This window comes from Meriones unguiculatus, chromosome 5 (assembly GCF_030254825.1).
Source record: "Meriones unguiculatus strain TT.TT164.6M chromosome 5, Bangor_MerUng_6.1, whole genome shotgun sequence".
In the NCBI taxonomy this organism is placed as follows: domain Eukaryota; kingdom Metazoa; phylum Chordata; class Mammalia; order Rodentia; family Muridae; genus Meriones; species Meriones unguiculatus.
In genome coordinates, this window is record NC_083353.1 from 114,912,047 (window position 1) to 114,925,709 (window position 13,663).

The window sequence follows — 13,663 nt, forward strand, 5'->3', positions numbered from 1 at the left end:
CTGGACCTGCTGACCACGACTCTAAGTGAAATAAGCCAGGCAGAGTAGTGCAAACACTGTGTGATGTCGTTTCAATGAGGGATTTACTATTAGTGGTCACGCAGAACCCATGAGACTGTGGTTACCAGGCCTGCACTGAAAACAGAAGATGTTAATCAAAGGGTATAAAACTTTATTGACATGGGATGCATAGGCTCAAGAGCAGTGGTTCTTAACCTGTGGGTTGCAACCGCGATGGGGGAGAGTCAAATGACCCTTTCACAGGGATCGCCTAAGACCACGTGCATGTCATATATTTACGTTATGTGTCATAACAGCAGCAACAAACACAGTTATGAAAGTAGCAACAAAAATAGTTGGGAGGTCGGGAGGTCACCACACCACAAAGTGACAGCATTAGGAAGGTTGAGAACTAATGTTCTAGAACCCCTTTATACAGCAACACAGTAGACTGTGAATGGTTTTGCTAAGAGGGTAGGACTTTGATGCCAAGTATTTTCAACATGAGAAAAACATATTTTAAAAGGGAGCAAAGGGAGGGCATTTCGAGGCATGGACTGTGTCACGGCCTGATATGTCAGATAAGTTTTCGCTCATCAATCTGTGTCAACCAAGTGGTTCAGAGAATAAAGAAATAAAAGCACCCAAAGAAACCTTAACAAACATTTTATTGAGTTTCTTTTAGTCATTGTTTAAATATATGTATGTTGGTTTCTGCATGTTAGTATACACACCTACAAATATGATTTATATATTTTGTTAAATGAGTTTTTTACTTTTAAAAAATTATTTATATTTTTATAAATTACAGTTTATTCACTTTGTATCTCTGCTGTAGCCCCCTCCCTCATCGCCTCCCAATTCCACTTCCCTCCCTCATCTCCTCTCATGCCCCTCCCCAAGTCCACTGATAGGGGAGGTCCTCCTCCCCTTCCCTTTGACCCTAGCCTATCAAGTCTCATCAGGACTGACTGATGAGACCTCAGCGGGAGGTGATCAAAGAGCCAGCCACTGAGTTCATGTCAGAGACAGTCTCTGTTCCCTTTAATAGGGAACCCACTTGGAGACTGAGCTACCATGGGCTACCTCTGTGCAGGGGTTCTTGCTTTTTTGCGGATTGAACAGTATGGGTCTAAAATAATAATGTGCTAATGAAAAAAATAATAAAGGGAAAAATAATAACAATGTGCTATTCATACTGTTGAGGCTGCTGAAACTGGTGGTATATTTTTGGTTTCCTGTTAGGACTATTACTTTCTTGTAGCTATCTACTTCCCACAAATGGCCAACACTGATGAGCATGCGTGAGTTGAGTGGAATGCACTTCATCTCAGCAAAGATCACTTGTGGAGTTTTTGTGCAGAGGTCCCTTTCTCTGTAGCCTTCCATCCTTTTGAATCCATTACGGAAAGTGGATTTTTTTGCCAACCTATTTTGAGTCAAAGAACAAAAAGAAATATGGGAAGTATATGATGTTCCTAGTATGTGTTTCATTTTCTCTCCTTTCTTGGTTTTCCAGGAAGTATTTTGGAGAGAAGATTGGGCTGTATTTTGCTTGGCTGGGGTTGTATACATCGTTCCTCATTCCGTCTTCTGTCATTGGGGTGATTGTGTTTCTTTATGGATGTGCAACCATCGAGGAAGATATTCCCAGGTAAGTCACTTTAGAGACAGGGCTCCATTCCCGTATTGTCATAGTTTGGAGTTTTGCCCCATTTGTGAGTACATTGCATGCACCTCTCTCTGAAGTCCTCCCTCTTTCTCCTCTATTTTTTTCCCCACACATGTAACCTCCCTCCAGGGCTGGATCTGGGAGCTGCAGGTTCTGCAGGGTCTGAATGGTTACAGAGTCATGCTGATTGCCATGGCCCTTTTCAATTCACTCTGTTCCCTGGGGCCACTGCCTGATGTGACAGGTGAATAACTCCAACACCAGAGGAAAGGGATCGTACCAGATACATGGTTTTGCCTCTTAACTTCAAAACATTTGCCTCCTGCTTTCCAATAAAATCCAGTCAAAGTGTGTACAATATCACTGGATAGAAGTCACATGTCCACGTGGTCACATAGTCTTGCAACACAATGCTGTAAAAGGTGGCTGCTAGGAAGGGCCAAACTTCAGCTCAGAAGGTCAGGAGCTTCGGGACATGGCAGAGCACATGGTAGAACTCATGCAGAGCCAAGACTGAAAGAAGACTAATCCTCATGGGAAAGAGAAATTCTCTGAAGAACAAAAGTACTTGTACATCCTAGTGACATTACATATTAACTGTGTGACTACGTGGGAGGCTGAGGCAGGAAAATTCCTTCCCAGTTATCTTTCTTTTACTTTCAGGACCCCTTTCTTCTCGTTTCCAAATATGAGCAATTCATGCCATACTTGATTGTAAATGCCTGACTTTATTTTGAGGGGCTGGCAATTGTTTTTGCCTTGGTGGTTTTGTATCTCAGTTGTGACTGTTTTCTGCTTGATTCATAGTTGGCATTCTGACCGCAGTGTATCCTGGGAAGTAAGTTCTTGTCTGATCCTGTTTATCTGAGATTTAAAATAATATCTTGTGACTGTGTGTCCATTGCTTCCCCTACATTTGGGAAATTTGATGTATTTTCATTGAATTGTTTTTTTTTTTCTCTCTCTCTTTGTGTATGTGTGTGTGTCCTTTGTTTTTTTTTTTTTATCTTAGCTCCTTATTCTGCTCTAAGACTTCTTAGGTGTGATTTCTAGAATTAATACACATATGCATGCACACATGTGTGCATACGAATGGTGTAGCTGGACTATAGTTTGAGTTCTGTTTTATTTTTCATTCGCGTGTTACACACATTTGTCACTTTGGGGTGTGTGTGTGTGCATGCAGGTCCACATGAATCTGTGTGTACATAGACATAAACCTGCAGAGTCCAGAAAGGGCCACGAGACTCCACAGAGCCAGATTGACTAGTTTTTAACCAACCTAAGCTGGGTGCATGGAGCTGAACTGGGGTCTTCTGGAAGAGCAGGAAGCGCTTAGACTGCTGAGCCATCTTTGTTTCACATATATTTCCATTTAGTTGCTTTTTTTGTTTGTTTTTCATTGTTGAGTTTTTGGTTTTTGGATACAGGTCTCAGCCCAGGCTATCTTAATGTCCCTGTGTAACAGAGGATGACTTTGAACTCCATGGCATTGAAACTGGACCTGAATTTCAGGAAATATAAGCATTGGGGACACTGGATGAATAATACGCTAAGTTCCATGATTCTTTGTAAGATACTCAGTGGCAAAATATCCTCCTTTCTCCTGCTACTTTAATTGTCTAGATCATCTTTTCTTCCTTTTGTTTGTTTTGGCTCAGGGCTGTTGACTTCAGTTTTTCGAAGAAGCAGCTCTTTGTTTCATTGAGCGCTTCGTGTTGTTCTTTCAGTCCATGTTCCACTTATTTCTGCTTCCATCTGCATCGTGTCTTTCCCACCGATGCCTTGGGGTTTGATTTATTCCTGTTTTTAAGGCCTCTAGACTCTCTATCGTGTCATTTACTTGAGATTTATCCATTTTATACCATAGGCAGGTCTAGCTACAAGCGCCCTTCTTTTGAAATCTCTCAGAATCTCAATTTTCTGGGCTGTTTTTTTTTCATTTTCACTTGCTGATACAATTTATTTTTATTTTAAGTTTTCCCTTGTCATCACCTCAGTGACCATTAATGACTGCTCAAGAGTACAGATTTCAATCCCCATGAGTTGCTTTCATCTCTGAACCTTTTCTTGTTTTTGATTAGAGTTTCACTGTACTATCATCTGCTAAATGAAAACACTATTTGGGAGATTGTTTTAGAGATTGCTAATTTTGGTATCAAGCCTGGAATTCAGTATGTTCTGATTGAAAATATTTTTGTTTTTTAAGAATCATAGATTCCTAGGAAGTTGCAAAGAATAGAGGAACTCAGAGGTACTTTGCCCAGTTTTTCCAGTGCTCATACTTGCTACAACTCTGCCATAGCTCCAAAGCCACAAAGGTCACACCGATCACGGGAGACTGTAATTACTTTTATTCCTCAGTATTTTATACAAAAGGTTTGACTGGTAATAGTTGTACACGTTCCAAGCACACCTAGAAGATGTTGCTCCCGAGAAATCGGTTCCTTTTTGCTAAGTGCTTACACGGTGGGAATGACAGGAACATTGGAAAACCAGCTGATTAATTGAAACCATATTGGAAAGGGAAGTCAGTTACTTCAGCTCGGAGGCCTTAAGATCACATGTTTTGTCTGGATTTCCCAGAAACTGGCCTCTCTGTGCCTCCGAGCTTTGTGCTAGCAAGTCCTGTGTTCACCCATTCTTAAGAACCTCATTTGCTTTAGGGTCTTAATTTGGTTGATTGGCAGGCCATTCATCAACCTTTCTATCCTTTATAGAAATAAATGATAGATTGGAGGAATAACTATTCGATTGATAGCCACAGTTACTTCTCACAAGAAATCTGGATATTTTTGTTTTTATTAATTTGGTACATACGTCAGAAATGATTTCCATCCCATCCCGATTGGGCTTCCTCATCTTTCAGCTTGGCTACAAGCTGCCTATTTCAGGACATACAGCCCTTTTACTGCCATTCTGGTATTGAATTTTTCCAAAATTCTATTAAAATTGCTTGCATCAAAAACCCCAATACATATCAAGCATTCTGCCTTCAAATTCAAATGATTTGAGAAGAATCCATGCTACCGTTTTGTCCAAATAATTGACAGATGCCAGCATTTGAGTTTTTAAAAGGAGTAATTGGCACAGTGCATGTATTTAAAATGGATTGTACCACGTTGAGTGATAATGATAATACATTTCTATTCCTGACCTTCTGGCGTTGACAGGATTTAGATAAAATTAGATTGGATGGGATCGTATCTCCCTGGCACGTAAGTATGTAAGACAAGACATACAGAGTCTTGAATGCATGTCCATGAAGGGCAGTGTGAGGGACACATGCTCTTAGTCATGGCTGCAAATCAGAGTTCTTTACTTGAATTGGTACAGACAAATTATTTCCTGGGTAAATGCATTTTCTTCTCTGAAAGTAGCAACACTCTCTATGTGGTGACGGTTTGTGTGGCCCAGAAGGTTGGAATTAACTGTGTTTTCTAGTTTCATAAGAATAGGAAGATGTGGGAGTGACACTGGATATGTTGCTAAGATATCACCACTTAATTTTGATGTGGGCAAGTCACGTTTATTGACACTTAACAACAGAGAGCTCAGCAGTGAGTGAATGGGGGAAGAATATTTCTCCTCAGAGACCCAGGCTTTTCATACTCTGACACAGGCGGCCTTTCCCTGCTAGAGTCTTAACCCATTAAAGACAGAAGCCTGACAGAAAGTGACAGTCCCTTAAATCTCTCCTCTCTAGCCGCATTGGGAAGGGGAAATCGATGTGGGCATTCTTGCTTCCTGTGTTCCATGGAAGCTCTTGCTTTACTCCTTAGGGCTAAAGGTAGCTCTCAGGGAACAGTGGCCTCCCCCTAGTGAGCTGTGCTCCTCAGCACCCCCCCCCCAATACCTCCTTCTGAAGTGAACGCAGATGTGGGGGTCAGGAGGAATGGATCCCTTGCTTCCCTTAGCACTTTTGCTCCAGCCAGCGGAGGGGGGAGAGGGGTAAGAAAGACTAATGACTTATTTGCACGTGGTCCTGAGCTCTTCACCCTTTCTCCTGGAAGCCTACCTCTTCATTTTTATGTGTGGAGGGAGTATTTCACCCAAGGGCAATGAGCTTATTATTTGTTAATAGAGGAATATTAAGGAAGTCGTTCTGGGCGGGTAATTCTTTGATTCTAATTTGCATATGAGCTTTAACGTTTTAGATTCAGAATTACTTAATAAATTATGAATAATTCAGTCTACTAAATAGAAATACATTTCTAATGGGTTAGCCCACAGGCCATTAGAGTCACTTGGCTCCTGCTTTCTTCTGCAAGTGTAAGAATCTCGTTTTTGGAAGGATTTACCTTCCTTCTGATCCTTCCTAATCCTGTTTCACGGTTGTCATAATTCTTTGCAGGTCGAGGTTATTTGTCTCCATTCCACAAACGGCTTACAGACACTGATGGTAGAGAACTATGTTCTTGCACTGTTCTGAACATTCCTCTTCACACGCTTCCTCTAGAGGCTAATACTTGTTCTTGTCCTATCACATGTTTGCTTCTCCTTGGGACTAGGTCTCACATTCGCAAGGATGCCCAGCACAGTATCCTGTACTTGAAGAACGAGCAAAATCCAGCCCTGGGGTATTGCTTTATTCACAGTTGCGTGTCTCTCACCAACCACAGAAATGTAGCACATCCCGAAGAGGCATTCTGGGGCGTCATTCAGTGCAAGCGCCTCTGAGACAATCATTCACTTTCTGGGAAGTTAGTAGTGACAAGAGAGCTACCTACTTCCTCCGAAGAGGACCCATTCGTTCTTTGTTGCCTTTTGGTAAGAGTAAACCCATCCACCTCTGTCACTGCAGCAGAGAGATGTGTGACCACCAGAATGCCTTCACCATGTGTCCCCTGTGTGACAAGTCCTGTGACTACTGGAACCTCAGCTCGGCCTGTGGGACTGCACGAGCCAGCCATCTGTTTGACAACCCAGCCACTGTCTTCTTTTCCATCTTCATGGCTCTTTGGGGTAAGCGGTCATCACAGTGTGTCTGTCCAATGAGGGCTGTCCTTCGACAGGCACAGTGGCCAAGATTTGGAGGCCACGGCTTTCAGTCTAGTTAATCAGTACATTTTCTTCATATCTGCTTTGGTGATGTCTGTGAAAGGAAATCGGAATATTCTGTTTTCTCTTGGGGAAGCAAGGTTGGGCCCTCATGTCTGACTTGCAGGGAATTTAACCTGCCCATGTTCTAAAAGCTGCTGGCAACCCATAAGGCACCCGGCTCGTCTCCCAAGCTGTGTGAAGCCACAGAGAGGGTGCAGTGAAGCTTTGGGCTGCTGGGCTGCTGGGCTGCTGGGCTGCTGGGCTGCTGGGCTGCTGTGGTAGGAGGCGGCTGGGGTTAAGATGGGCTAAAATTTGCTTCCAGGTTCCGTGACGTTTTCTGCACTCCATGAGTTTAGACTGTGCAAATTTTACTTAATGTAAAAAAAATGGCATTTTCCAATATTCCCACCAAAGGTATTTGTGAAAGAAAGAACAAACATTTCCTTCGTTTCCTCCTCCTACATTCTCCCTGGAGTGTCAGCATAGCTAAGCTAACTCTGCACTGTACTTATCTGAACACACACATTCACACACACACTATACTACCTAATCTTCCCCACACCTCCCCACACGCATGACACACACACACCACACCACACAAACTCACACGTACACTCCATACACACCCCCGACACCTCACGGACACACATCGCACAAGCATACATATCACCTCCACACACACTACATCACACATACCACTCCACACACAATCACACACAGCACACCACACCACACACATACATGCCACACACCCCCCACAATTACCACACACATATATACACACATACACATCACATACACTCCACTACACAGACTGTATTCTTAGAAACTGGGACACCCTCCCCATGGAAACAAGATGGTTCTGAATGACACAACCCTATGCATTCATAAAGAGAGCAAGTCAACATGTTTCAGTCACCACCTGGTTTGCGTTCACTGGTAAAAGTGCAGGACCCTGGGCATCCCATGGGTCACAGTTCATCAGGGCCATCGTCCTGCCTCAGAGCCCACTTTGACTTACCTCACCTCTGCGGGGGCTGGAGGACCTGATGTGGGGGACCTGAGTCAGGGGTTCCTAAAAGATAGGGGGAGAGGGAGGACAAAGAGGACTAAGAGAGAGGGGAGGAAGAGGAGAAAAAGGAGGAGGAGGGGGAGAGAGGGGAGGAAGAGGAGGAGGAAGAAAAGGAGGAGAAGGAAGATGGAGAGGAGGAGGAAAAAGAAGTGGAGGAGGAGGAGGAAAAAGAAGTGGAGGAGGAGGAGGAAAAAGAAGTGGAGGAGGAGGAGGAGGAGGAGGAGGAGGAGGAGGAGGAGGAGGCTTTTCTTGGTAGTGTCCACGAAACAGGAACACAGATTTCCCCCATTCCCTGTGGGAATCTCTTCTGGGGAGGAGACAAAGCTTATCTGGAAAGATTTTGTATTGCCAGGTCTCTACACAATGCCTCCAGAGGGCACTCTAGGTTTTAGTCTCAAGGGACTCTCAGAAGCAGCTGGGTAGCCCTTCAACTAGGAGCACATAGGAGGAGGTGGAGCCTGAGACCTGTAGCTCTGGAGTTGGCTTATGGGGGGGATACAAAATTAATAAAGTGTAATTAATAATAAAAAAAAGTGAAGAGCAGCTTTCTACCTGGGAAACCACAGGCACCTGTGTCTCCTGCCCAGCACAGCCTGTTGGAACTACCCTGAGAGCCCTTTGAACCAATTGGAACCCAGACCACATACTCAATTTTGGATTTAGTACAAACCAAGTCTCTATTCATTCTTGTTGATCCTACCACCGTGGAGTAGCTATGGCTTTAAAGTCTGGACCTGTGGTCTCCCACGGAACTTTCCTGAGACACACCACTCCCTGCAATAAAGTAAGGTTTTCAGCTTCATTTCTCAGACTCAAGTCCCAGCAACTGCCCTTGGTCTGCTATCAATAGCTTCGGTAAACAGAATCTCAATAATTTAGCGCCCCCATCCCTGGAAAGTACATAGAGGTGGGATTTTATCAGGGCTTCCTGGGGCAGGGCTGCCGCTGCTGCTGCTTCTTCTTCTTCTTCTTCTTCTTCTTCTTCTTCTTCTTCTTCTTCTTCTTCTTCTTCTTCTTCTTCTTCTCCTTCTCCTTCTCCTTCTCCTTCTCCTTCTCCTTCTCCTTCTCCTTCTCCTTCTCCTTCTCCTTCTCCTCCTCCTCCTTCTTCTTCTTTAAAGTATCCTTGATGTGTTTTATGTGATTATGTATTTAGGCGCAGCAGCCAAGAGCCTTAGGCATGATTGCCTACAAATTACAATTAAAAATTACAGTAATGCCTCCCATTACTAAGATTATTATGATTAGTGTTGAAGTGTCGGGTGGCCCAGGCTTGCCAGGGAGGGGCTGGAAAGAAGCAGCTCTGAGCAGAGAGAGAGAGAGAGAGAGAGAGAGAGAGAGAGAGAGAGAGAGATGAGAGACTCAGGTCAGGTGACAGTGAGAAAAGGGTTTGAAGATGTCTGCACCATGAAGACACTGGTCTGCGGGCCCCCAGCCTGTTGGAACATCCAGCCCAGACTACTGCAGATCTAGCTTTAAACTCTAGTGGGAGAATGGAGTCCTATCAGTCATGGCAAAGATCTGGGGCTCACGCTCCGAAGAGAGGTAGAGAAGGCTACACTAAGGGCTAGGCAGTCTTCAAATCATCTCCATTCTGTTTCTTGTGAGCTGTGTGTCCCAAAGCCAGCGAATACAGACCTGGCTCTGTCCATATTTACTAAGTGTTCCCTGAAGTGGTTGCTCTCAGTCACAAAGGGAGCCTTGCTACTTTGGGCATTGTGCTTAAGCTGTGTCCTCAGCTGGGCGAAATGGTATTTGCTGCAGTACTTCTCGCTGCTATGGATGGGACCTGTGTGTTAAGCCCAGATCTGAGTCCCTAGCGTAGGTGCCGTACTCAGAACGTGAGCTGAGCGAGCCGGCCTGTCCTCAACTGTGTGACACCTCTGCTCATCACTCCTGGCTTTTTTTATTCTGCATGCTCACAGTCTGCCTCCCTTCTTCCATGGAGAGGCTGGGTGATCGACTAAGATGGCAGCCAGAAATCCAGCAGTGAGGGGCACCTGGCTGGTAGCAAGGACAATGCAGAGCTTGAGGGATGACCCTGGGGAACGTCACATCCTTTCCCTTCCCAGATGCCTGGCTATCTGGAGATAGGATTATAGAGGAAGAGTGACTTAGGCTGGGTCAGGATGGGATGAAAGGGCAACCTGTAGGGTGAGGTGGGACATGGGGATGGAGATGTTGAACATGTAGGGGACTTTAAGATGAGTGAGGCAGCAATGTAGGTGTGAGGCATGTTGGCAGATGATGGAAGAGGTCTATTCAGAAGGTCTGGGCCAGACACACATTTCAACATCCAGAGAAAGCTGAAAGCTTAAAGATCCATGAGTTTAGTCAGGGGTCTCATTTTTCCCCTGCCTACCTTGTTTTCATTGCCAGAGTCCCTTGTTAGAGTCCAGCTCAGATGTCCCCTCCAGAAGCTAGCATTCCTTTCTGGATGCCCTCAGCTTTTTGTTATTCCTGTGTTGTTCCTGAGGGATGGTGATGGCTTTGTGTCTCATAAGACAAACAGCTCGGCAGCAAATCCATCTAACACCAACATCAGTGTCTATAAAAGGTTTTGTTCATGGTTGATGTTTTAGCGTGGATTTATTATTTCTGAAAAATTTGAAGTTGGCCTGTGCTTGCTCGAAGCAGGAGAGGCTTGTAAGAAAGCGAGAGCAAGGCTTATGTAATTTGGGTGGGGGAGAAGTGAGATGACTAAGCTTCAGGCAGAAAGAGTCCGCACAGGCAAGATGAGGCTTATTGAAGAGACTACAGACGGCCATGGAAGTCAGTTTCCCATCCAGCTCCAAGGAGAGGGCGTGTGCTTGGGTTCGTGGTTTCGGAGGTTTGAGTCCACGGTTGGCTGGTTCCTTTGCTTTGGACCTGAAGTGAAGGAGAATGTCATTGCATTATGAGTGAGTAGTAGAGACTGTTATCTCATGGAGACTAGCAATCAAGGAGAAAGAGAAGGAGGAGGGTAGCTGGCGATCCTTTTCCTCCAACTAGATCTATCTCCTAAGCTCCTATCACCATTCAATAGATCGTATCACTGTGAACCCATTAATGTACTAAGTAATTGATGAGACCTGAGCCGCTATAATCAAGTCACTTCCCAAAAGCCCATCAACTGGCAACCAAATCTTGAGCATGTAGCTTTTGGGTGATATTTTAGCTCCAAATTATAATTTCCCTCCAGTTTCATTTGTCTTATCCTTCCAAGTTTCTTTCATTTCTCGCCATCAGTGTCCTTCTTCTTCCAGCATCTAGAAGTGGGGAAAAGCTCTCATGTGTCTTTTAGGTACAGTCATATATGATGTTATAATGTGACCATCACTAAAGGGCTACACATACAAAATAGCCCCTCAGGACTATGTTGTTCAATGATCTTAGAAGTGTCTACATAGATACAGTCTATTATGGTCATATGATGACAAAATTGTCTGATGATTCATTTTCCAGAATGGTTCCCCTCCACCCATAAGTGGCACATGACTGTATATCTCTAGGTACTCAACTATGTGGAGGGTTTTGAGTAGCTCCTGAGGAAGCCACGGGGCTTGATGGTTTAATAAAAGTTCTTAAATTTGTTCTTAAGTTTGAATTCTGCACATGTGTGTCCCACCTGTATTGGTAAACTGAAAGGCTACCTAGAATCCACTTTTCAAATATAATTGAAAATTTTTTTTCTTCTTTTCAAGCTACCATGTTTCTAGAAAACTGGAAGAGGCTCCAGATGCGGTTGGGCTACTTCTGGGACCTGACTGGGATAGAAGAGGAAGAAGTGAGTCCTCTTGCACACTCCCCTGAGGCCTTGATGTGTTTTGATCCTAGAACCAGATTGTCTGAGTGGGTCAGTCGCCCGAGGTTTGCCATCTCCTCTGCTGTCACTGGCTGGGTCTTGCTTGTTGGCCATCTTGTGGTTTATAAGCATTGGGGGAGTTCAAAGGCTTCCTCTTCCGTTGAGTTGTTAAGGTATAGGGTTTGGAGATGATAAAGAGCCCAGCAGCCTACTCTGGGAGAAGAGATGGCACAAGAGACACAAACAAGTGGCAGCAAGTGACCTTGAGACCAAGAAGCCAGAGGAAAAGGAATCATTGGTTTAGAGCTGGGACATGTCAGAATGCCCATGAGCCTATGAACATCAAGACAGGGAGGAATGGGAAGAATAGATGAAGGTTTCTGGGGCAACTAACAAAGAGAGACCCACTAAGTTACTTTGTCAGGATTCAGTAGACGATGTGAATCGAGAAAATGAGCCGAGGGGGAAGGGTAGATTTCTTCAAAGTCTAATATTTGTGGGTAGGTGATGTTTAGGGTATGCTAAAAAGTGAGCCTTCCTTTATGGCTCTTCTGAGAATTAGTGCCATCGGCTGTGGCTCTGGTGAGCTGGATTTACGAGAGCTGCTCATCCAGAATGTTGCTCATGGGCTAGAGGATAAAAGTGAGTATCAGATAGGAGCTTCTGGTACTGTGGGTGCTTTGGGTGACAGTGGAGGACCATGTATCTGGAAGGTCCAGGGACCATTCCTCTGTGTGAGAACTTACCTGCAAGGCAAGCCACGGGTGTAATGTAATCCTTCTCCTCACTGTCTTATGGTGTTGGACATGCTTTGCCTTGGGCTCTTACTCTGTGACCCTGATATTTTAAGAGAAAATAAGTTTACAATTTAGTCTTTTTTTTTCAAGTCCATGCTGCCCTCAAGTCTGTAGCATGTTATCATTTCATATCTTTCATTCTATAATTAGTCAACTTGCCTTTGGACAGATGATCTGAGGAGTGGCAGGGGCGGCAGCTCGTAGAATGGAACCTACCAATCCAGGGCATGCTGATTAAGTGCTCGGAAGGGAGAGGTAGGCTAATGTAGCTTTCCCTGCCTGAAATGGGCTTTCAAGATCTGAAGGAATTCCTAGGTGATTAAGAACTGCTCTTCCTGAGGACCTGAGTTAGATTCACATCACCTTTATGGCAGCTTAAAACCATGAGTAGTGCTAGTTCTTGGTGGGGGGAGCTATGTTTTCCTCTGGTTCCTCCACGGGCACTAGGTTTGTAGGTGGTACACAGATATGTGTGAAGGCAAAACACCCATACACACAAAATTAAAAGAAATTTTAAAATGAAAAGGGGGTTTTGAACATTGTGTACCCTATCCTACTGCATTTCATGATTGGGTATGAGCAATATGAACCCAACTCAGTCCAATCCTTCCTGCTAAGCGCCAGATCTTGAAGCAATACCATCACTGGCTCTGCAGCAATGGGAGACTATGCATATGGATTGTGCCCTCTTGGAGACTTAGCTGGGAGATAAGCAGCAAAGAATAACAGAAGCTATTGCATTTCTTAGAGCTCAATGACTGTGATGTATTCCTAACAGAAAGAAAGACCTGTAGAAGCCAGCTTAACTGTGGGAGATACTGTTGAGACATATTTAGCCTATTAGTCCTACTTGAGGTCAAAGGAATAGGCGAGAGAGAGAGGGAGGGTAAGGGAGAGGGAGAGGGAGGAAAGAAGAGTATGGTTGGGTATGAGGAGGTAGGTATAAGTACTTATCTGCCTAATGCCAGGAGCTGAGACGTCTCCAAGGAAGGGGAGAAGAAACCCTCTGCCACTCAAAACCTATGTGAGCTGTAGTAGACAAGCTGGCTGGCTGTTAGAAAGGACATGCAGACGTGCTTACACATAGCATCATCCATGACTCAGTATCTTTAAAATTCCTGCTCTAGGCTCTGGTAGGAGTAGGCTTAGACTCTATTTTCCTTTTCTATAGCTGGTTTCCTGTTCTCCTGATTAACCCAACAAGGCATTGCAGCTTTCTGGGAGGTTACATGAGTGAAGAACTTCCATGCAGGCTGAGTGGGACCTGGCCAAGGTTTTGCCTGTAGCATAGGAAATGT

The 13,663-nt window shown here is 44.5% G+C and overlaps 1 protein-coding gene across 1 annotated transcript in view; it reads left to right on the forward strand.

The window, feature by feature from the left end:
* Ano2 (anoctamin 2) overlaps positions 1-13,663 on the forward strand; it is a 337,785-nt gene that overhangs the window by 167,423 nt on the left and 156,699 nt on the right. The window contains exons 11-13 of the mRNA XM_060383365.1: positions 1,520-1,654; positions 6,477-6,637; positions 11,468-11,550. Of these exons, the coding sequence (XP_060239348.1) occupies positions 1,520-1,654; positions 6,477-6,637; positions 11,468-11,550 (379 nt within the window). The remainder of the gene's footprint in view (positions 1-1,519; positions 1,655-6,476; positions 6,638-11,467; positions 11,551-13,663) is intronic.